The sequence below is a fragment of the Nuphar pumila genome, chromosome 10 (assembly GCF_984573655.1).
Source record: "Nuphar pumila chromosome 10, dmNupPumi1.hap1.1, whole genome shotgun sequence".
Classification (NCBI taxonomy): domain Eukaryota; kingdom Viridiplantae; phylum Streptophyta; class Magnoliopsida; order Nymphaeales; family Nymphaeaceae; genus Nuphar; species Nuphar pumila.
This window is the reverse complement of record NC_143258.1, coordinates 2,572,812-2,597,528: the sequence shown is the minus strand read 5'-3', so window position 1 is coordinate 2,597,528 and position 24,717 is coordinate 2,572,812. Positions and strand designations below refer to the sequence as shown.

The window sequence follows — 24,717 nt, the reverse complement described above, 5'->3', positions numbered from 1 at the left end:
GGATGCGAATGTTCTCTTCAAAGTTTTTTTTATTCTTTGTACTGAAAGTTAAGCCGCCGGATTGGCTATCCGTTATAGGGTGATTGATTGTAGTTTTATTTTTTATTGATCAATAGAATTCGGGAAAATCTTGCAACGTTTTCTTCTAAAATAAGGGTTTAGGAAACTGAATTTAACAATTCATTTGTTGGTAGGAACTGTCAGTGCATGTCTCCTAGTGGTGGAACGTTGCAGGTTCAAACCCCAATGGAGTGGTAAGTTGAATAATAACTGGTGGGGGTCTGCCTAACCCAGCTTACCTTTCTAAAAAAGAATACAATAACAACATTGGGCAAAAGAAATGCTCACTTTTGGCACCCCGTTTGAATTTTGAAGCCACACTGTGAAGGTGGGGATGCACACGAGCCAGTGGCTGAGCCAGAAGTTTTTCGTTGGGTGGGCAGACTTCAGGTGGTGATGATCGACCTCTATCGGTGGCGCAATGGCTCGAAGCCTCCGTGGTGGTGAACATCATAGATCGAGATCGAAAGCCTGTTTTGGTAGTTGAGCCACCTCCTTCTCGGTGGTGATCCAGCAGCAGGCCGAAGGTCTTCCAACTGAGGTGCCTCCTCAACTCCCTCTCGAAGGGGACGGTCCTCGCCACAGCATGCGGCGGAGCAACTCCCTCGGCTGGCTCCATCCCATGTCCACCGTCTCCTGCGTCTGGGTGCCATAGGGTACTCTGTATCGCAGGGAGGCTTGATCTCCACTCCTGCACCACCCTGCTCTGATCTTCTTCGACAAGCATTCGCAAGGAAAGAATGCAACCACCAAATCGTGCGGAATGAAGAAGAAGACCCAAGTTGTATCATATTTCGATTCGGTTTCTAATTCTGGGGTGGGCGACCGCCCACCCCTGGCTCCGCCACTGATACGAGCTGAGCTCGAGACGAGGTTGGCTTGTACAAGCCAAACTCGGCTCGCTCGCCCAAACCCTTGCATGTACAAGCTCAGCTTGAGCTTGGCCTGAGCTTGAAGCACTATTGTTGAGGCTCAGCTCCTATTGAGTTTTGAGCCGAGCCGAGCTAGGCTCATTTAGCTTGCACTGAGAGAAACTGGCCGAGCTAGCTCGGGCTCATCCCGTTCGGATAGGCGGTGACAGGTCAGATCCCGAGTTTTTTTTTTGTTTTGAAAAGCAAGCTGGGGTTAGGCAGGCCTCTACCAGTGATACAACGATACCATTGGGATTTGAACTTATGACGTCCCAACACCGGTGATGTGCACTAGTTGCATCCTGAACATATTTACATTGTATGCACAACCTTTTAGATTTCATCTAATCTTTTAACTTGGTGTCATCCTGAATCTTAAATCTAACACAATGTTTTATAGTTTTATCAGTTGTGTGGGGGTCTCCCAAAAATGAGATTACCCTTGTTTTGACAAGAATATCCCTCTTAGAAGACATTTACAATCAAGATTAAATAAATTCAAAATAAGAAAAGAAAAAAAAGAAACACTAAAAAAAAGACTAAATACCATTATACTGCCTCAACCATTCATCTTCTCAACAAAATAGCCTACCGATTTGCCACAACAATCCTTGCCTACCGGCCATAGCAATCGTCGACTCCTCGTCATCGTTGGTACTCGAGGAGAGGCAGGTGAGGGGGCATCAGTGACAGGGGTGTAGCTAGGATTCATGCGAGGGGGGGCAAATAGGGGTGTAGGAAAAAATTTGTGTGATAGTCGGGGGTTCGGGGGCAGCGCCCCCCCCCAAAATTTTTTTTTGAGATAAAATAAAAAATGGCTACAATTATTAATAAAAATCTATTTCATATGGACAAATCAAACTATTTGCTGCAGTCAAGGGCTGGGCTAAAAATGGATAAAAATCTATTTCATATGGAATCAGGGTTAGGCTAGGACTGGGCTTTTAAAAAAAAATAATAATAACTGTTTCAGGAGGTAGGACTGGGCTACAGCCCAGTCCTGCCCCCCCCCCCCTAGCTACGCCTCTGATCGGAGAGGAGTCATCAAAGGGAGGCAGAAGAGTCGGCAGAGGCAGAGCATCGGTCGATAGTCGACACTTGGACTGAGGAGAGACGCACATGAAGAGGGGGGAAAAAATGTAACCCTAAAACATTTGTATGTTATTAAACTAGTGGGGCAGGGTGGGTCCACAAGTCCGGACCCACTTACACGAGCCGAGCCTTATAGAGCCTTGTCGAGCTAGTAGGCTGATCAAGCTCTCTACTCAATCAAGCCTCTTTATTTGTAGAAACTCTGCTCAGTTACCTTCTGAGCTGAGTTTAATCGAGTCGAGCCTGAGTTAGCTCGGTTCGTTGTGCATCCCTATGTGAGAGCAACCATTTACGTGGGCCCCACCAAAAGCATTACGGGGCCAGCTTGAAGAGCCGTCCCCAGTATTCCTTATCGTCCATTGTCAATCTACAATTTGCACGGTCCTGGTTCTAGCACGACGATCGGGCCCATGCCCAAGCGCAGAGGGTGCTTAAAGCCTCAAACACATAACCGATGTGCACGCTATGCCCTGCTCGAACCCATTTTCCTAGGGCAACTATACACCCAATGATTTACCTCTCACCGTTCCAATCCCTCTGAGGTAAATAAACTAAAACATGATGGCTTTTCAGGGGAGAAGGGGAAAGGAGGGGAACAATTTTTTGAAATAGCGGGGGGAGAGAGTATGGATCGGGTGCAATCACATGGCACAAAAATTGTGCATCAAACACCTGATTACCCTCCATCAGGCCTTGGGCCCCACAACTGACAAGCCCGTCCCCAAGGTGCTTAATGCACAAATATTTGTGCAATCATATTGCACCTGATCTTTTCCCCCCAAGAAGGGTGATGGAGGGCTTTGGTGGTGGGAGGGCAAACCCTAAGGGACGCATCTGCGGACGACACTTTGAAGAGCTTCGATGCCAACACAATATCTGATGAACCCCTGTCAAGTGGAGTCACACCAATATCTGATGCTACCTATCCTTTGTCGCAATCTGGGCAAGCGGCTCCGGCGTGAGCCCATTTTATCTGTCTGATGTTCTTTTCTCTTGTGCTTTCTTTATTTGTTTTGGCTTTTGCTCTTGTTCAGTTCATGGGTTCAACATTTTGTTGATCTTCATGAGTGGTAATGTTGAATTACTTTCGGCTCACTCACTCACTCTCTCTCTCTCTTTGCGTGTGTGTTTTTCTTCGGTACTTCGATGTCAAAATTTTTCGATCTAGGGTTTTTGAGACGCAGTATGATGATTTAGTTGCGGTCCTCTTGTTTGTTTTTGGATTTCGGATGAGTTTTAGACGATCAGTTTTCATATTGTTTTATGTGGTTTCTTTATTTAATTATCTTGGTTATTGATTGTTTTGAACTGAACTCGATGAGTTTCATCTACATTGAAATGATATGAAAGTCAAGCTGGATTCGCATAATGGAATATTTTCCTTGTGTTGCGGTAAGCGATTTTATTGTTTAGGTTGGAAATTGGGTAATTTTGGGCAATTTTTGATATAATGCCCCATCTCCTTGCAGTATATACAAGCACTTGTATTACAAGGGCAAGGTTAGCCAGGGTGATGTCCTCGACACTTTGGACAGGTTTTCATGGTAGACTGATTCTGATGATATTATTTTTGAAAATTTTGACAGAATCTTCTTTATATTAATACGATAAATTGAAAAGTATTTTTAAAAAATTTAACAGAATCTTTTTTATATTAACATGAAAAATTCAAAAGTAATTCTGAAAATTTTGATAGAACCTCCCCTGTGTGGAAGCATAAATGGACCAAAATTTTGGCAAAGTCATTGCATTTTAATATATAAAAAAAAATCTTAGAGGTTCAGGAGAAAGTTATGAGGTCCTATAAGTTCATAAAGGGCTCAGATGAGTTCTACAAGCAAGGCTCTAGCAAAAAAATTTCAAATACTCTAACAGTGAGCAGAAATTTTGACAACACTTAAGCAGTAGATTTTAGATCTTTCTTTGGTTGAACAGACATGCCAACGCGCAAGCCAACTCCTGCACAACATCCTTGAATACTCTTTAACGGTGGTCGCGACCACTGCTAAATCCCGTTTTTGCATGCATGACTAGGGATGGCAGTGGGGCGGGGCGGGGGACAAGGTCTCCACCCCCGCCCCGCCTCAAGATTTTATCCTCCACCCCCTCCTTCATCCCCGGTGGGGATGGATTTTATCCTCCACCCCCGCCTTCATCCCCGTTTCATGTCTTCCATCCCCGGTTCAAACGGGGATGAGGCGGGGTGGGGCGGGGATATTGCGGGGAAAAGTGGTCGGGGCGGGGATGAGGCGGGGACGGGGCGGGGCGGGGTGGGGAAAAGTGCACGTCCATCCCCGCCTCCACCCCCGAATGGGGATGGATTTTAACCTTCGTCCACGCCTCCATCCCCGTTTCATACCCTTCATCCCGGTCCAAACGGGGCGAGGCAGGGCGGGGCCCCGCTTTCCCCCGGTCCACTGCCATCCCTATGCATGACCCGCACACAGAGTGTTTTAGCTCAGTCTCGCGATGGAGGGCGCTGGTTCGTTGGCAGCTTCTCCCTTATATATGTGTGCGTGTTTCTCGTTTCACATAAACCTAAAAAAACTTGTTTTCCATTTCTGTTTCCAAACATGTCTCCCGTTTCCATTTCTGTTCCGGGCAACCTTGGTTTGAATCAGAAAATAGCTTGACCATATAATTCTGATCGGGTTTATTTTAAGATCTATACCCCAAAATAATATACTACATTCAGATCCTAAGACCAATAGACCACCAATGTGGATCCACATTCTATGCTCTACATGACAACGAAGCAGCGTGGACCGGGCTTTGGTTAAAAGACCAGGCTCCAATATGGTCTAACTGCAGGTCGGAGACCTATGTCATAATCTAATCTAGTGGGGATATAAACGGTTCAGTTCCTGTCTCTTTGTTGAACATAGTATATTGGATATGGGTGTGGTCTTGGACTGAGATAGGGAGATACCTTACCAGATCTGAATCTCATTGGCCTTTTCCTTTGTTAAATGTTAATAAATACGTAAAATTAATTCAGATTTACACATTGAAATTTTCAAGATTCATGGTGTGAAAAATCTCAACAGCAGGCCTAGGGAGAAGGTGCTGACTCTTTAGTCCCAGCTTCTAACACTATCCGAGTGCATGAGTGCCTTTAATTGGTGGGTTCCATAAGGGCTTGGGTTAATAACCACACCTGGGGTTTACGTGGCATGAGGTGGGGGTGGGCGTGACCCAGTTTTCTATGAGAATTCCTCAAAAAAAAATTTATATATATATAGAGAGAGAGACTAACTATAACCATCAACATTGCTAAAAACAGGTTCAACCTGCTGGAAACACAAAAAAGGCCCAAGGCAAGCTTAGAAGCCCATAAAAGAAAGCAAGATACAAATACAGATGATCAACGAGCGTCACCCTAGTTCAGGAGGTGTCGATGGGTGCTGATTGCGCTGAAGCTCAATAAGGCTGATGCGCAGAATGGCGTACATATCTACCAATATCAGGTTCACTAGTTTATTGCATGCGCATGATGGATGCTCAGCACGCGTTCACTATCATCTACACTTAAAAAAGGACCTTTAGATCACTTTTGAAGCGTTGCATATGGTCTGGGCAAAAAAACTACTTTTAATGGCACTTCAAATGCGCCATTAAATGCTGTTTATATACATGCTTTTTTTTTTGCTGCATAAAGGCTTTTAGCATTGCTTTTAAAGTGCCGCTAAAGGTCTGAACAGAAATGATCGCCACTAAAGATTATTTTTTTTTATGCTGGATGACACTGGACGGGCACTGAGCATTCCTCGTGCATGCGATGAACGCTTAGCGCGGGTTAATTATGGCCAGGCTCAAAAGTGGTCAGGCATATATATATATATATATATATATATATATATATATATATATATATATATATATATATATATATAGAGAGAGAGAGAGAGAGAGAGAGAGAGAGATGGAAACCTAACGGATGGAAAACGTACCAACCTTACCTACTAAGAATTTTTTAGGTATTTTTTCAGAATTTTGACTTTACAGATGTGTTCTGATTGATTTTCTAGAAATTTGATACTTTGGATCATACATTTTGGATAGAGAAAAAACGTATTTGAATTCTTAAAATTTTATAAAATATGTAGACCGTTGATTTTTTTTAACTTTATAAAAACCTATACATACATGGGAATCAAGTGATGCAAGTTTCAAATTCCAGTAAATCAATCATGTTGAACACATCTTTAATGTCAGAATTTAAAAAAAAAACATGGAAAATTGATGGTCCCAAGCAATCGATACCATCTGATAGGGATGCAGTCCGGTAGCTTCCACTATATATATATATATATATATATCATTTGGATATGAGAGGGACATAGTGGCTTGTATTAAATGTCTCACAAGCATCCCTATTAGAAATTAGAGGTTCAAAAACCATGCTCCTGATTGCAACATATCTTAACTAACTATTTTAGGTTCAACCACTTGTTTGTTTAGTCATACCAGGTTTATATTTTTGTTCGCTTAAAGATACTTTTGCACACTCATAGGAGTAGGTTTACTGACCTTTGGAAAAGATCCATGGTCAATACAATATTCGGCCAATCAGATGCTGGCTAATTAAATGGATTCTAATTTGAATTCGGTTTTCCTATGGTGAAAAGCTCATACCAGATCCACTTTTTTACATGTAAATGAATACGGATATCCATCAAATTCAGACATTTGTTACAGTCCATGGCAAAAAATCAAAACCATATCCGCATCCGATTATAATCAGCTAGATATGATTTTGGCTTACCAACTGCAGCTAAATGGATCAAATTTGGTGGGATAGCGGATAAAATCCAATTCATTGCCTAAAACAACCTTAACTGCCCATATCCAGTTGCCTGGATAGTGGCTTGCTAAATTCACCACACATCCATAAGGTTAGATTGAACGACAGAGAGGTTGTTCACTTGGTCAAAGACTCAAAGGTGATTTATGAGCATAGTGACAAAAGTTTTTATCGGCAAAATCTTGTTTTTCAAAAGCTCATGAGAAATTGAAATTTTTTCATAAATCTTATTTTTTTAGCAAAATCTCGGCAATAAAAAGTAAATTTAAAATTTTTAAATTTATTTTTATAATAAAATATTAATAAAAATTATTTAAAAATAAAAATACATGGTTTTTTCATGATCAATAGCCATTTAAAATGTAAAATATCGTGTTTAAATCACGGTATTTATGTTTTTTTATAAATCTCGCGATATTTTGAAAATGAAAATGTCACAAGAAAATGCCATTTTAAACTTTCAGGCAATTTCTCACAATATTATCACGATATTTGTCACTATGTTTATGAGTGCACACCACAACGGGTTTTAGATGTGAGCTATAAAGTTGGAAAATCACATGTGAAAGCTGTACCGACTCAATCTGATCCCATTGATGTGCTCAACCCAGTTTGTTTGTTTGTTTGTTTTTTGCTAAACCCAAACCTTGGATTTTGTTCTTTTTAAATGTAAAAATACATTTTTTTATTTTGAAATGTTAGCATATTGTTGCTGTTGATTTTTAGAGCTCTTGAAAACCTTAAAAAGAGCTAAGAATTTCACATTCCAAAAGCAAGTTTTCCACTGAAAAATCACGATTGTAGGCTCAAATCAACCAAAAAATATGAAAAATAGTGTTCCCAACTAGATAGTATGTACAGTCGATAGCACAAAATATCAGGAGAGAGAGTGAGAGAAAGAGAGAGAGAGAGAGAGAGAGAGAGAGAAAGAGATTCCTTTGTTTCCTATTAAATGGGCTGCCATGATTCATGAGTTGGATAGTTTTTTTTTCTTTTTTTATATTTAAAATAAGGGCTATTATGTGTTGGATCCCACTTTAAACACATTGAGGAGCAACATTCATCCATTTTAAAAGTTAAAAGACCTAATGCTCCACATATGAGAAACCAAGCCTATCACTTGTGATTTGTGTGGCAAGACTTCTAACTCTGGTCTTAGTGAGACTAAAATATTTTATAGTCCATCGTGAATCATGCATATGTATGCATATGATGATTGAATGGCTGGAGATTCAGCATCATCCCCACATAAGGTTCTTGTGATAGGGTCACTTCTCCACATTCAAATTTTATAAATGAAAATGCATGCAGCCCTAGCTGTAGATACAGTAATTTGGAGTTTTATATTATAGATATGCTACAACTGCCCAGATCGTTCCAGTGGCAACCAGCAGCTAGTAATCTAGAGGACACGAGAATAGGTGAACCATCACAAATGTGGACTGAAGAGAAAGTGCTGACCCCTTCATCTCATGTTCAACTCCCATCAGGTGTGTGGGTGTCTTTAACTGGTGGACTCCATAAAAGCTTGGCGGGGTCTGCTCCATTAAGTGACCCGGTTCTCAGTGAGGGTTTCTCGTTATATATATATATATATATATATATATATATATATATAGGTAGCTAAAATATGTTTACCAACTAAATATGTTACTTTTATAGGTTTTTTTTAATTTTTTTTTAATTTTCACTGGATGTGATTTAGATCCTTGGTTTTATAGAAAGACTCTTGGATCATCCAATTACCATGTATAAGAAGGATCTTAAGGGTTGAAAATAGATGGCTTAGAATTTTCATAAATATTCAAGTATAAAAAATAATATTTCTTAATCCGATTATGATGTACCAGGCCGAATGCATCTGCAGGGTTAGATTTGCAAAAAAAACTATAAAAATCTTGATTAATACCCACCAATATATTTGGTTGATAAACATATTCCAATTTTATATATATATATATAGGAAACTGGAATATATATATATACCCTTTGTTCTAATCACATGAATAACCCACCATTCAACTTTTCATCTACTACATGCACACACCCATTTCTTTCTCAGTCCTCACGGAGAGGAACTTTAATCATACTTTCATTAGGTTAACCATAGTTAAATAATGCCTACAAGATGTCCTCACACTTGGCTAGGTAGGTCAGCTTAAACCTTCAAGTTGAAGGAGATTGAGATCAGTTTGATATTGAGAATATGTATCCTTCGGCACAAGGCTTACGCCTAATAGGAAATTATCCCCGGTGTCCAGGGAGAACACTCGTGGAGCTTTACACTGCAAACATTGACTTGTGTCCACGGTTAAGATGACACTTATCGACCTGCAATAGGATATACAAACGAGAGCGGTGGTTTCTCTACACTTAAAATTCCCTAGGTGGGCCACTAATAGGGACGGGGCGGGAATGGGGGACAAGGTCTCCACCACTGCCCCGTCTCAAAATCCTGCCCTCCATCCCCGCCTTCATTCCTGCACGGGTTTTGATTTTAACCTCCATCCCCATTTCATGTCCTCCATCTCCGGTCCAAACGAGGCGGTGTGGGCGGGCCCCGTTTTGCCTCGGTCTATTGTCATCCCTAAAGAAGGATTAGGGATCGGGCGGGGCAAGGCAAGGCGGGGATCGGGATGGGGTGGGGGAAAGCGAAAGTCCATCCCCGTCTCTATCTTCGCACGGGTTTTGATTTTAACCTCCATCCCTGTTTCATGTCCTCCATCCCCGGTCCAAACTGGGTGAGGCAGGGTGAAGCCCAGTTTCCCCCCGGTCCACTGCCATCCCTAGCCACAAAGGCAGGGTGGTCGTGTAGCTCACTTGGGGTTTTCCTCCCTTCAGCGAGGGTTTCTTGTCATAAAAAAAATTTAATGACCAGCCAGGGTTAATTTAGGGCCTGTTAGGAATTTAGGAACTGAGGTAGGACTTAATAAATTTGGCAAAAAGTTGGTCAAACTACCTAGGCTGTTTGGAAGCTGGTATTTGGGATAGGAAGTGGCATTGAATTTACACTAAAGCATAGAATTGACAGCTACAGAGGTAGTTGCTAGGATTGGGCAGTTGCCACATCCTGAAATGCCACTTCCCATCCCAGCTCCTAGTTTCCAAACAGGGCCTTAAATTTGCTGGATTTGAACATCACCAAATGTTTGCTCATAAGGTCTCACACTTGACAACCATGAGGCACTCAAAGGTAGGGGTGGCAATTTCTGACACTACCCGCCAACCCGCCTCTTAGGCGGGTTCGGATTGGGCTTAAGCCAACCCGTTTAATAAACGGGTCGACTCGCGTAACCCGTTTATTAAACAGGTCGGGTTCGGGTTGGGGGTATGCCAACCCGGCTGACCCGTTTAATAAACGGGTTAGGCAGGTGGGTCAACCCGCCAACCCGTCTGCCAACCCGCCAACCCGACCCGCCAACCCAACCCGTCAACCTGACCAGCGAACCTGAGAACCCGTTTACCCGACCCAACCCATTTATTTAATGGGTTGGCGGGTCGTGTCGGGTTACCCGTTTATTAAACGGGTCGGGTTCGTGTTTGCCACAGCTGACCCGTTTAATAAACGGGTTGGGTTCGGGTTGATGTATGCTGACCCGCCAACCCGTCAGGTCCGCCAACCCGTCAGGTCGACCCGCCAACCCGACACGATTGCCACCCCTACTCAAAGGTAAGCCCATTATTACTAATTAATGAAAATCAATAGAGAATATAAAATAGTGGACAAAGTGGATAGGCTAAACTTTCATGAGCTTAATGCTAGTAAGGTTATACTAATAATGGTTTCGTGGAAAACTCATACACTGATTGTTTGATAATTCTTATTGATATATTCACATACTTTTAAATTAAACTATAAATTCCTACTATTACTAATTCTAGTGGTGTTGCCAATGGAGGGCTTCGCTTGTCTGGTAGGAGCTGATAGTGCACGTCACCTTGTGTTGGGACGTTGCAGGTTCAAAACCCAATGGTTAGTTGTATAAGAGGTAAGGTCTGCCTAACCCTAGCTTGCCTTTCCAAAAAAAAAAATCTATTGGTGTTGGTAAACAAATAAAGCTTGTGTAAAGTTATAAAATTCTTTATATACATCATCATATTTGCAAAATCATGTTCTTTGTTTCAAATGTGCATTAGAAAAGTCTTTTTTAGAGGACTAATTTGTGTTTTTATTTCCTTTTCTGACAACTTTGTGAAAAAATGTGGAAATGATAAGAGGGACCATAACTACCTATGCTTGGAGAGTGCCTACCGGCTCACACCTAGGGGTGTCAACGGGCCTGGTTCACGGGAACTCGACCCGAACCAAACCATATAGGGTCGGGGTATGGTGATAAATAATAAGACCTGATTAAGACCCAGGTTTAGACTCAAACGTCCAATTAATACATGGATCCGTGTATAGTTTGTGAAATTTCATACCTAACCCGAGTTTCGATTAAGACCCATAACTTTTCAATCTAAAAATGATAAAAAAAATATGGTTTTACCAGGTTTGGTTCATGTAGTTCTTATAAGGTCCGAGTATGGTTTTTCTTATAGTGGATCCGATTAAACCCAAGTCCAGACCCCATACCATACGTGAAAATCTAGTTCAAGTCTGGTTTCACGTGGGTCAGAACCAAACCCCAAGGGTTGACACCCCTGTTCACGCCCAAGCCCCTAATTTGGCAATCCCATTGGCCATTGATAAGATGTGAAGGGGCCTCCCCATGCTCTGTCCCAAGCAATGTTGTCAGAATCGTATCGGACTCTGAATCGATTTCAAAACTATTCAATGAATCAGCTGATTCCGATTCTATACCGAATCAGTCAATTTTAACCAGCAAATGACACATCACAAAAATATTAAAAATAATTGAAATTAATTTTTTAAAATATTTAAAAATTACATCAAATCAGCCTGGTCTCGTATCAACCTTTGGACAATACGATACGTCATCGGCCGATTCAAACAGATTTGCATAAATACTAACTTCATCACGCCCAAGTCCCAGTCGTACTTGTACCTTCTGATGTCTAGTGCCTTTTTCTCCCACAAATCACATGTTGGACATTTTTTATCAATGTTATATGTGGCTGATACGTATCGTATCGGCAGAAAATCGATACGATTTACCCCTGAATTGGCTATTTTAAATAAACATAAAAAATACTAAAAAATAATTTTTAACATTGTTTTAATGGTTTTTATATGTGTTACGTTTTGACACGTAATATTTTTTATTATTTTTTGACCAATACATAATGATTCACTTGATCAGTATCGGTATCGGTATCGGTTCGATACAACTTCATCCGTGGCCAAAACGATTCAGGGCCCATACCCATACCGACAACATTGTTATTGTGTGCAGCCACTGACGGCCACCCATCTCAATATTTATCGAGACGGAGACTACCAAGATGAAAGGCTGTCAGCGGCGCTGCAAAACATTATATGCATAGTGACAAATATAGGGAGATTTATGAAAATCATGCGATAATATCACGAGAAATTGCCTGAAAGTTTAAAACGGCAATTTCTTGCAAGATTTTCAAAATATTGCGAGATTTATGAAAAAACATAAATACCGCAATCTAAACATGGTATTTACGTTTTAAACAGTTATTTATCATGAAAAAACAGTGTATTCTTATTTTTAAATAATTTGTATTAATAATTTCTTATAAAATGTTTTTATATTTTTAATTTATTTTTTTATTGCCAAGATTTTTCTAAAAAAATGCGAGATTTATGAAAATTTTCAATTTCTCACGAGTTTTTGAAAAAACAGATTTTGCCACCAAAAAAAAACGCTTGTTGATTATATTTACTCAAGTCTTTTTCTTTTTAAGGTACTCCTCAATGCTAGACATTGAGTTAGGCTTGCCCATCATACCAAATAAAAACGAACCAAAAAAAATACTTTTTTAGTTGACAAGTGGCGTGGCAAAATCACAATCATTCAATTTCGTATGTATGTGGTGGGTGTCAACGGGTCCGGGTCCGGACTCGACTCTAATCAGGTCTACTATAAGAGAAACCATACTTAGACCCAATAAGAACTACATGAACCAGACCCGGACCATACCCTGTAAAATAATATTTTTTATATTTTTCACATTGAAAATGTGTGGGTCTTAATTGGAACTCGGGTCAATCTCGGGTCTGGTATAAATTTCACAAACTATACCCGGGTCCATGTATTAATCGGATCTTGGGGTCTGGATCTGGATCTGAATCTTAATCGGGTTTTCTTATTTGTCACCAGACCCGTTGACGCCCCTAGGGTGATAGATTGTGGGCGATCCGTACGGTAAAGATATTAAAAAAAGAAAAAAGACTTAGGGAACATGAACTGCACAAAATTTTATATTAGTTTTTGTTTGTAATTCTCGAAGTTCCCTTTTGTTATTGAAAGGAGCAATAACTGAAATGACATATTTTATATCTTTTTTGCCACTGGGAGCAACTGTAGTGCGGCTGGCGCCCACATAAAATTTTATAATTAGGCATAGCACATGCCAATAGATCTTTAATTACTTAAAAATTAAATAGCCATATTAACCTAATTACTCTTCAACCCCGAAGGCCCTTGGTGGCGAGGGTGTCATTCTCACGGCAAGAGTAAGGTTACTGTGCCCCATGCTTATGCCAAAGCAAATCCAGGCGACTCTATGGAAGCAAGGGATGTGTCATGGGGTTTACGCCATCACCACAGTGACGACCCAAGGGATTGGCGTAGTGGGGTAGTGCCTGGGCTGCTAGACGGGCAGTCAAGATTCGATTTTCATGGGTATCATCCTTTTGTGCAAGCCAACACTTAGCATAAGCCCCAAGGGCAGGGGTCTTAGCTTTGGAGTTTTACGCTGCTAGCACGACGACCGTAGGTATGGCAGGCTGAGCCAGAGCGACTAGGTCTTTGTGTCAAGTGTGGTTTCTTTGAGTTAAAAATCCAAAAAAACATGGTAGACATAGTCAACCCCATTAAGTCCTTGACTCTGAATATGAGTTCTCTGTTCTTAAATAAATAAATAAACCTAAAATACACTTTAAATTACATAAATATGTGCAATGTGATTGCACCTGATCGAGACTCATCTTTTGTAGTATGAAGAGTAATTAGGTTGATGGCCATTTTAAATCCAAGTAAATAAAGTGTTGGTGGCATGTGCTATGCCTAATTATAAAATTGTAAGCGGGCGCCAGCCACACTCCAGTTGTTTTGAATGGAGAAAAGTTAACTATATATCACATCAATTTTTGTTCTTTTCTACAACAAGAGGAGAAAATTTCCAGAATTATATTTAAAAACTATTATTAAAAAATTTTGCAGTTTGTGTTCTCAAAGAAAAAGCTTTCCTTTATATCTTTTTTTGGTACGTGGCCCCCACAATATCACAGCAATACAAAAATTAAAAGAGTGTGATTTTTGCCGCACCACTTGTGAAGCAAAAGAATACATTTATTTTCTTGTGTTTTATTTCGTTTGAACTTTAAATCATAGTGACAAATGTCAAAAACCCCAAAATCTCGGGAGTCAAAAAAACTTGGGAGATTTTCAAAATTTTCATAAATCTCACATTTTTTGGCAAAATCTTGACAGTAAAAAACAAATTAAAAAGATAAAAAGATATTTTTATAAGAAAATATAAGTAAAACACATTTAAAATAAAAAATATTGCAATAAGTATATGCTAAAATGGTAAATATCACAATATTTATCACGGTACGAAATTCTCGCAAGAAATTACCGTTTTAAACTTTCAGGCAATTTCTCACAATATTATCACTAGATTTTTATAAATCTCACGATATTTGTTACCAAGCTTTAAACATAACTGATTTTTTTATTTGTTATACAGAAAATATAAATAAAACACATTTAAAAATAAAAATCTTGCGATAAGTATATGTTAAAATGGAAGAGTGCAACTAGAGTGTTGTGCGATCGTAGAATATCATTGCGGTTGAAGGAAAAGTTTTATAGGATGACTATTAGGTCCGCTTTACTATATGGTACGAAATGTTGGGCTGTCAAGAGACATCATATTCAAAAAATGAGTGTAGCTGAGATGTGTATGCTGAGATGGATGTGTGGAAATACAATAAAAGATAAGATTCAGAATGAGGAGATACGTAAGAAGGTAAGTGTTGCACTCATTGAAAAATTAGATGAGAGAATCGTTTATGGTGGTATGGACATATTCGGCGAATGCCTAATGATGCTCCAGTTAGAAGGATGGAGAAATGGGAAAATATATTAGTTAAAAGAGGTTGGGGTAGGCCTAGGAAGACATGGATGGAGGTGATAGGAAAGGATATGAATGCTTTGAACCTCACCGAGGACATGGCATTGGATAGAAATGATTGGAGGAGAAGGATTCATGTGAAAGACCCAAAATGATTTTCTTTGTTGGTTCATATCACCGACCCCAATTGTTTTGGGCTGAAGCGTAGTTGTTGTTTTTGTTGTTGTTGTTATACAGAAAAACCCGAGCTCCGATGGCAGGTAAATCTTAGATCTACCCTAAGAGGATAAAACTCTGTGGCCTAGGATGTAAGGTTGAATCCATATCCTAAATGCATGTATTAATACTGGATTTTGAAAAAATAGAAAAAAAAATGAAATCCGCTCAATTTGAGTTCCAACTTAAAATGCTTATTCTAATCCGATCCTAATTCAAAAGTGATCCCGTTGAACATATCCGAATTTGATCCAAATATACATTCAGGTCTTACTTAAAAGCTCTATATCCGAAAAACATGTTTGAGACTCGGATCGGATATCTGACCAAATTCGACCCGTTTGCAGCCTCGTAATTGACACCTTTATTTCAAACTATGAGGATTACATGGTCATTTTGTTGTTACGTTACATGAAGTGAGGTTTTATTTTTAAATAAAACCGGTGGCTCTTCGTCAAACTGAAGGGTCGTTTTCGAAATTTTATGGAATGTTTTTTTTTTTTAATTAAATAACGAAAAGGTTGGCTCCCTGATTAACGAAGGGGTGTCATCCTCGGTCAAGCCCCCACGGATTGACGCCCAAAATGTAAATAAAATATTAATAAATTATAAATAATATTAATAAGGGACTGATAAGGATGGCAGTGGACCGGGAAAAATGGGCCCCGCCCCGCCTCATCCTGTTTGGATTGGAGAAGACCCATTATACCAGACTGACCCGACCCAAGTTCCGATTAAGACCCATAAATTTTCATTGTAAAAATGATACAAAAATATGGTTTTACCGGGTATGGTCCGGGTTTGGCTCATGTATTTTTAATCAGGTCTCAGTATGGTTTTCTTATAGTTGACCTGATTAGACCGGGTCTGAACCTAATACCATATCCAAAATATTGATCTAAGTCTGGTTTCACTTGGGTCTGAACCAATCCCGACCTGTGGACACCGCTAGTTGCCATTAGGGATGGTAGTGGGGCGGGGCGGGGGACAAGGTCTCCACCCCCGCCCCGCCTCAAAATTTTATCCTCCACCCTCGCCCCGCCTCCCTGGCGGGGATGGATTTTATCCTCCACCTCCGCCTTCATCCCCTTTTCATGTCCTGCATCCTCGGTTCAAACGGGGATGAGGCGGGGCGGGGCGGGGATATTGCTGGGAAAAGTGGTCAGGGTGGGGATGAGGCGGGGCGGGGAAAAGTGCACGTCCATCCCCGCCTCCACGCCCAGACGGGGATGGATTTTAACCTTCGTCCCTGCCTCCATCCCCGTTTCATACCCTTCATCCCCGGTCCAAACGGGGTGAGGCGGGGCGGGCCCCGCTTTCCCACTGCCATCCCTAGTTGCCATGATGTCATTGAACGGACGTACTGCCCCCACACGGCTTAGCATGTCATCGTAGGGTCCACTTTCAAAGAATCATGGCTTGCATAGGCGTGACATGTGATGATGAAACCACGCACCCAACTGCCAACGAGTCGTCTTGGTGCGTATTCACCTAACTCAGGCCTTTTCAACCAGCACATATTATTATACATATTATTGTTCAATATTTAATTTCACTCCCTACTTTTGTAGACTTTGAAGCAAATTAGCCTATGTAATTCCTCTTGTCAAGTTGATTTTTTTGGTTTTTTTATTGGCAAAATATCCGTTTAATAAATTAATATAAAGATATTTAAAATATAATGACATTTTGAAATTGTAGCGTTTTGGGTTCTTTTATGTGTCCTTTTAAATACTAAAATAAAGAATAAAAAGAATCCCATTTTCACTTATGGGGCCCACCTCGCCCCATTTGGACCGGGGATGAAGGTTTAAATCAAAACCCGTGCAGGGATGGAGGCAGAGATGGACTTACGCTTTTTTCCGCCTCGCCCCACCCCGTTTCCAGTTAGTAAAATAACTTAATACCTTTAAGGATGACCGATGACATAGATAAATGGGACCCTGCCCTGTCTCGCCCCGTTTGAACCACGGATGAAAGATATGAAATGGGGCAAGGGTGGAGACCTTGTCCCCCACCTCTACCCCGATCCACTGCTGCCATTCCTAGGCTTGACTTATTTGCAAGTCTAGATCTAATCAACTGAGCTAAATGATTGATATGAGGCTATCTTAGACGGACAAGGTCCATTGCAAGGGCAAGACCATAGTTTTTTTTTATGAAAGGCAACCTGGGGTTAGGCAGTTATACAACTACACCATTGGGTTTTGAACCTGCAACCTACCAATACAAGGTGACATGTACTAGGTACTCTTACCGGACAAGCCGAGCCCCGTTGGTGAGAGCAAGGCCATAGTTTTTTCAATAGAACCAGTAATACAACTGTATCATAGGGATTCGAACTTGCAATATCCCACCTCAAGGTGACGTGCACTAACTGCTCCTGCCACACAAGCGAAGCCCCCGTTGGTAAGGGCAAGACCATAGTTAGAAACAAGTGAAACTGCAAAAACCGTTAACTATTGAATACATTATTTGAAAGGTCTCACATTAAAAAGAAAAAAAAATCGACCAACAATAAGTATTGGTTTAATTTGGTTTTAATTTTAGAGAACGGGGTTTAAAAAACAGACATCCATATGAGATTTTTCTATGAGAAGCTAGTGAGGATATGGAAACAATGAGATTCAGATTTATGATCCAATCTGAAGATCCGATCCAATTGGATCTATAATTGAGTTTTTTTAAAAAGTATTTTACTTCATAAGTTTTGGTGTTCTAAACTCTTCTCTCAAATGAACACTTTTTTTTTGCCATTTTTGAAAAGCGAGGGAGTTTCAATTGTTTTTTTTTTCATTTTCGAAGTTTTATTTAAAGGAATCCGTTTTAAACGGAGTTTTCCTAACCATGGGCAAGACCCGAGGTCCGAAGCGTTGTGAGCTCACCCAATATACATGGGCACGAACTTACGCAATCAGCATTCTTGGGTTCCCTTCAACAGGACCAATCGGGGTAGTTCGGTAATTGGCCTTTGGAAACGCGGGGAGCCACCGTATATGGATTCGCAATAATAAAAAAATACTCGCGTGAACGTGTTCGGGTAAAGAGTTGAAAAGGCAGCGAACGGGAGGTAGGAGACGTGAGCAAGGAACGCATCCCCCACGAGTTGATAAGTCTGACTCTGGAACAGCCTTTTGTTCTCTTAATCAGAAATCTAATCTCCTCTCGGAACTCAGAGACTCGACCTTTCATGGATTTCAGGGTAATGATTTCTCTTCTTCATCTTCTTCTTCTTCTTCTTCTTCTTTTGTTGGGTTTTCTCGGTTTTGTTTGTGATTGGGATTTCGGGTTTTTATTGGGTGTTTGTTGGTTTTTCTCGGTTTTGTTTGTGATTGTGATTTCGGGTTTTATTGGGTGTTTGTTGGTTTTTCTCGGTTTTGTTTGTGATTGTGATTTCGGGTTTTATTGGGTGTTTGTTGGTTTTTCTCGGTTTTTGTTTGTGATTGGGATTTCGGGTTTTTATTGGGTGTTTGTTGGTTTTTCTTGTTTTTATTTGTGTTTGGGATTTCAGTTTTGTATTGGTCTGATTGGGGTGTTCGTTGGTTTTTTCTTGTTTTTGTTTGTGATTGGGATTTGAGGTTTCCATTGGTTTTTATTGGGTGTTTGTTTGTTTTTTTCATGGTTTTGGTGATTTGGGTGTGATTGTTTTTTTAGTTTAGATGCTAATTTTGGGGTGTTTTTTCTTTGTTGGCTGTTTGGTGGGTATCAGATCGATTAGAGTTTTGTTTGGGAGGAAAACAGGAACACAAGAATATGGGGTATGTACAGAGCAGCGGATGGGTTATAGATTTCAGCATGGTGGATGAAGTTCAGCCTGGTGAATATCTTTGGCCTCCTCAGGTTGTGGGTGATCATTCTGGTTCTAGGTACTGCTTTTCTCTCCTTTTGTTTTTTTTCTTGTTTTCTTGTGGATTGTTTTGTCCATTTTTGGTTGTTAGTATGATTTGGTGTTCTATGATTGATTGGTCATGTTTATGTTGGGTTTTTGTTTTGAGATGATTTGAGATCTGAATGATGTTTGTGGTAGATTTTTTCTTTTCAGGGGTTTCAGGTGTTTGATTTGGTTTTGTAGGCCTTTTGCATGAAAGGTGAATTTTGAAATTGTAATTGATTGGAGTTGGAGAGATATATGAGTGGGATTAGGGTCATACTTTAGATGGTTGTTTAATTCTTTGGAGCACTTCTTTGTTTTGTTGGTTCTTCATCAATACAATAGTCACAAATTTGTTTATCAGAATTTTAGGTGAATTCAGAATTTTCGAATATTTTGATTTTTTTTAAATCTTGGAAAAAATTGGGAAATGTAAATAGTTGAAAATATAAAAAGATTGAGGAAATTTGAAATTTGGAAATGAGAAATTTTTTGTGTAAACATTGTGCCAATGTCGGGATATTCTAAAGATATGTGATATTTTGCAAATACCATGATATTATCGGGGTAATATCAGTTTCTGAAAGGATCATGATTTTATCATGATATTTTGGAAATATCGCTGATATTTGTGACATAGCTTTATAGTTTGTGAATATGCAATGCGTCATGCTGCCTTTCATTTTAGTTCTTCTGTTTCAGCTATTTGATTTTCTCTTACATAACTGTCGTTTCATTGAAGGCTTGATAGTTTGTTACCTGAAATCGACTCTCCTTGGAGCTTGAACTACCTATAAAATGACAGATCCTGTGGATCTTATCATTGCTTGATGCCCTAGATGTTTTGAACAATAGATATGAAGAATCACTCTATGATTCTTAGTCCTGTATTTTTTTCTGCGAAAATGGATAAACCACGATTACTGCTAAGTCAGGTTTTGAAGTAGATCTTTATCTCTGAAACTTATTAAGATCTCTCTGTTGTGTCACGTCAATAATGCATTTTGGTTCGTGTTGCATCAGGTCCACCTGATACCATCAGATTGATGCTAATTTAACAGTTGCAATTACAATTTACTCTCTCTCTCTCTCTCTCATGCATATGTGCATTTTCACATGCACATATTTGGAAACCATGCCTGAACCATGGGGAGTGTTTTGTTAGGAATAGACATATCCTGGATTATGTGTAGGTCAAAAAATGAAAACAACTTTTTCCTTTTCTGGATTTAGTTGTCTTTACCTCATTTGTTTACTCACACACACGCACACACACACACACACAAATGTGTTTAAGATAATGCACTTGTTGGTGCAATAATCAGGGGAAGTTACATGATGTCTTTTGCTTGCAGTGGCATAGGTGTGGATAGTTCCTACAAGGAAGTTCATTACAGTGAAAAAGCTTCTTCAAAGAAAAGGTATGAAATGCAATCTGTCACAAGGGGAAAATTGTGTGTATGTCTGCGCACACACGTGTGCTCGTACTCTCTTTGTAGCAGTTAAGACTTGGAAGGTTGGAGTGTGTATGTTTTCTCTTAATGGTACTTAAGAAAATGGATAATTAGCGACCGAAAGAATTGGTTTCCATGTCTTGTTAAGGAAAAAAGAAAAAAAAGATCGCAGAAAACACACACACACAAAAACACTTTGGCATTTACTTGATCGATGGTTTTCAGAGTTTCCTGCATTACACCTTCCTGATTTCACAGCGTGCACCTGTACCCATATCCATGTGATATAGGTTCACAGGTTTTGAGATTTGTGTGTAGGAAATACTATTTCTTCTCTGACTATTAGCCATAATTACAGGGTTCATGATGAGTTAAACAGTGGGCCTCGATCTAAAGCATGCCGTGAAAAATTACGGAGGGACAAGCTTAATGATCGGTGCTCTCTCTCTCTCTCTCTCTCTCTCTCTCTCTCTCTCTCGCTGATGTCCCGTTGCAATTTATCATGTATCCCAACTAAATGAAGGCCTATATTTTCAGGTTCCTAGAGTTATGCTCCGTACTGGATCCAGAAGGTACCCCAAAGAGTGACAAAGTTGTAATTCTGAGTGATGCCGTTCGTGCTGTAAAACAGCTACGAGCCGAGGCACAGAAGCTCAAGGATGCAAAGGCAGCACTCCACGAAACAATAAAAAATCTCAAGGTAAATGCCCTGCCTTTTGTATACTGCTGGTATGTTTGGTTCAGACTACAATATCACGTACTTTATGATCATGGTCAAAGAAGGAGATTTTCCTTCCATAAGCTCACTTACAGGAGATCTTCTGCGTAATGTATGAGTTCTTCTTTTAGCTTGATTGGCACACATTTTCCAGCTATTTTCAAATGGTTCCAGTAATTCTAAGATTGCCAAAATTCTTTTTCTTTACATTGGTGAATGACAAAAACTATCAATGTAAGAAATAACATGATTTGTTAAATAAGATGTTGCGGATGAACCATTATTCTTATGAGGTCACTCAGATGAAAGTTGTGCCCAATGCTTAGAGGCTAAAATAACTGGATAACACACACACACACACATTTCTGTTACGTGTAGTACTCTCTCTCTCTCTCTCTCCAACTTTGTGGTTATAATACTGCCTAGTTAATGCTTAATGCTCGGGACTCCACAGGCTGAGAAGACGGAGCTAAGAGATGAGAAGGTGAGGCTGAAGGCGGAAAAGGAGCGGATAGAGCAAGCAATCAAAAGCACAAGCATGCCATCTGCTTTCATTCCACACCCTGCTGCTGCATTCCATGCACCTGCATTTGCGGACAATTCGAAGGCCATTCTCTATCCTAACTACTCTCCGGTGACTATGTGGCAATGGATCCCTCCAGCAGTTTTGGATACCTCCCAGGATCATGTCCTCAGGCCTCCTGTTGCTTAGGTTTTGTTCTGCATTTCTGCCATCCATTGCCTTGCAGAAATATGTGCTGATGGATGTTTGGTATCAGTCCTGTAATCTTATTAGAATGAAATGTCAAACCCAACCTTAAGCTTATGTTGGATCTTGATATCTTGCTGAACTGATAAGTTGCATCCAAAAGAGGGAACAAGAAGTGCTTTACGTAGAAAAAGATAGAAGTGGGATTTTACATGTAAAGAAAAACTGTGTAGTCATGGTGTTTTCATGTTCACAAAACGCTTTAGAACTTCAAAGACTTTTAGGGTATTTTTTTGGATAACTATGAATATCTGGATTTGCAGTGCCATGTGATTCTTGGATTTTCTCAAGACTGATTGTAAATCACAATTATAACACCTTATGAAGGTTAGTGAAACATGAAAAAGAGTACAATTTGTGATTGTGATATTGCCCATTGTGATTGTTCTTGCTTCGAATCTTGTGAAAGTTTTGCGATATGAACGATTGGGATATCATTGTCCAAGGAGGTTCCGATGAACATCTAAGTTCTAAAAAACTGTATCTTTGATACCATGATCAGAGGAATGAAAACCTGCTTACTAAAAAACATGCTAAACCTACCTGCTAGTGGTGCAGGTGCAACTTCTGGCAGGTCTCTGTTGAATCCAGGACAGCCAAGTACTTTTTGACATACTACACATCGAGATCTTTTTAATGTTGGTTTTGGATTGACGGTGATACTTTGCGATGCGACCCGCTTTATCATACTCACTGTATAGTTACAGAGATATGGTTTTCTGGCCAACTTTGTTGTCATTTTTCAGGCAACCTTTGGTGATGCACCAACTATTCGTCCACATCTTTACCGCACCATGAACCCAGAACCTCTGGTTGCTCGTCCAGTCAATCGGCAGACTCACATGAACTGATGCATTTGATCACAAGTGGGTCCAGGTTTTAGTGGGTAGGTTTGACATGTTTTTTAGTGGGCAGGTTTTCATTCCTCTCCATGATCAGATCTCAGTTTCCAAATAAACTGGTTTGGATTCAGGTTGGATATGAGACGGAATCTGAGTCTGTTTAGTCAGATTTGTTAGCCAAAGTTGGATCCAATTAATATTTGGATCTGGGCTCAGTATCAGTTTTTCATCCAAGTCCCAGTAAAGTCCAAATCTGGATACTTGTAAATGTTGGATTTTAATCAAGTTGGATCCAGATTCAATTTTATCTGATCCTCATTGAACTCTGAATCTGATTATGCTAGGATTCAATTTTATCTGATCTCCAATGAAATCTGAATCTGAATATGCTAGATCCAAGTAGGTCAAACTCCGCCATGCCTATATCCGATCCATTTACATCCTTAAAACCATTCAATTGTGCTAAACCATAATTGACAAGAATTGGTTAGGTTTGCTTGATTGCTCGGATCTCCTGCCCAACTCCAAATCTAGGGCATTTCAACCCTATGTTACCAAGTAGCACTGATATTTAGAAAATATCGTGATATTTTCAAAGGCAGATATAGGGACTAAAAAATGCGCCTTTTTTGAAAATATCGTCTTATCCCAAGATTCACAAGATGGAAACAATTGTTGGGATGTTTCTTAGATTATTTACATATTTATTTATTTATTTATATATATTTTATATGTTTATGTTTGCTAATAGTTTTTTAAATTCTTGTAAATTTTTTTATAATATCGCAAATTTTCTCTGGCTGAGATTTTTTCGAGAATGAGATGTGGCATCATTCCAAACAATGAAGTTCAAGAATGTTCGTTTTCTAAGCTGAAATCATGTATCCTGGCTTAAGTGAGAGATATGTGAATGTATTTTTGTTTTTTTGAAGTGAAAGCAAACTCAAATTTTATTAGCTTTACAAGAAGATCAGGGCAACCGGCGAAAGGCGAATCTGTCGCCGGCCACTTAAGAACGACCATATGAAATACATCAGATAGAATTTCTCGAATGTAATGAGGCATTCAAATACATCCTTAGTTCTTGAATTTGTCACAAATATCAATGATGTTTTGAAAATATCATGAATTTATTGCAATATTTCCAAAGGCATAAACATTCCTGAAGAAAATGAGATATTTCAAAAATATCCCAGACTTCGAAAATGTGCTACCTTGATATTAATGAAAAAACAAAGCAATTTTTTTTTTGTGTTCATAGTTTCTTTACAATTTCATAATTTTTGTATTTTTATATAATATATATGTCAATATTTTCTCAAGATTTAAAAAAAAAAATTGATTTTTTTTTTAAGAATTTTCTTCCGAAGGCTTGCTCGAATGATATTTGTGACATTCTTCATTGATTTCATAACTTTGTCCGTCTTCGCCCACGAGGGCTCCACTCATTTGGTAGGTTGACTCGTGAATGCCACACGAGTGAAGTATTACTTCTTTGGTTATCTAGGAAAAAAAATTTGTGGTGAACGTCTCATTGTGGTGGGATGTTGCAGGTTCAAAACCCAGTGGTATCTTGAATAATAACTGGTGAGGTCTGCTTAACCCCAGCTTGCTTTTCAAAATAAATAAATAAATCATATGACTTAAAAGACACCAGCGACTCATGTCCAAGGAGAAAGTAAAGTGATGTGAGCTACCTGACCACTTCTTGTAGATGAATGAGGTGCTGTGGCCACATGCATTTG

At 39.6% G+C, this 24,717-nt stretch overlaps 1 protein-coding gene across 1 annotated transcript; it reads left to right on the top strand.

The window, feature by feature from the left end:
* Positions 1–18,379: 18,379 nt before the first annotated feature.
* Positions 18,380–22,496, top strand: LOC149823241 (transcription factor ILR3-like). The gene is made up of 6 exons (XM_090018730.1): positions 18,380–18,520; positions 19,028–19,184; positions 20,545–20,610; positions 21,002–21,079; positions 21,181–21,343; positions 21,816–22,496. Exons 2-6 carry the CDS (start codon positions 19,072–19,074, stop codon positions 22,071–22,073), a joined length of 678 nt encoding a protein of 225 aa, XP_089874856.1. The 5' UTR covers positions 18,380–18,520; positions 19,028–19,071; the 3' UTR covers positions 22,074–22,496.
* The last annotated feature ends 2,221 nt before the right edge of the window (positions 22,497–24,717 follow it).

What these genes read in the sequence shown, in the direction of transcription:
- LOC149823241 (XM_090018730.1), top strand. Translation starts at nt 19,072, where the DNA reads ATGGGGTATGTACAGAGCAGCGGATGGGTTATAGATTTCAGCATGGTG. An exon ending in GGTGATCATTCTGGTTCTAG is followed by an intron (nt 19,185 to 20,544) that starts GTACTGCTTTTC and finishes TTTTGCTTGCAG; the next exon opens with TGGCATAGGTGTGGATAGTT. An exon ending in AAAGCTTCTTCAAAGAAAAG is followed by an intron (nt 20,611 to 21,001) that starts GTATGAAATGCA and finishes CCATAATTACAG; the next exon opens with GGTTCATGATGAGTTAAACA.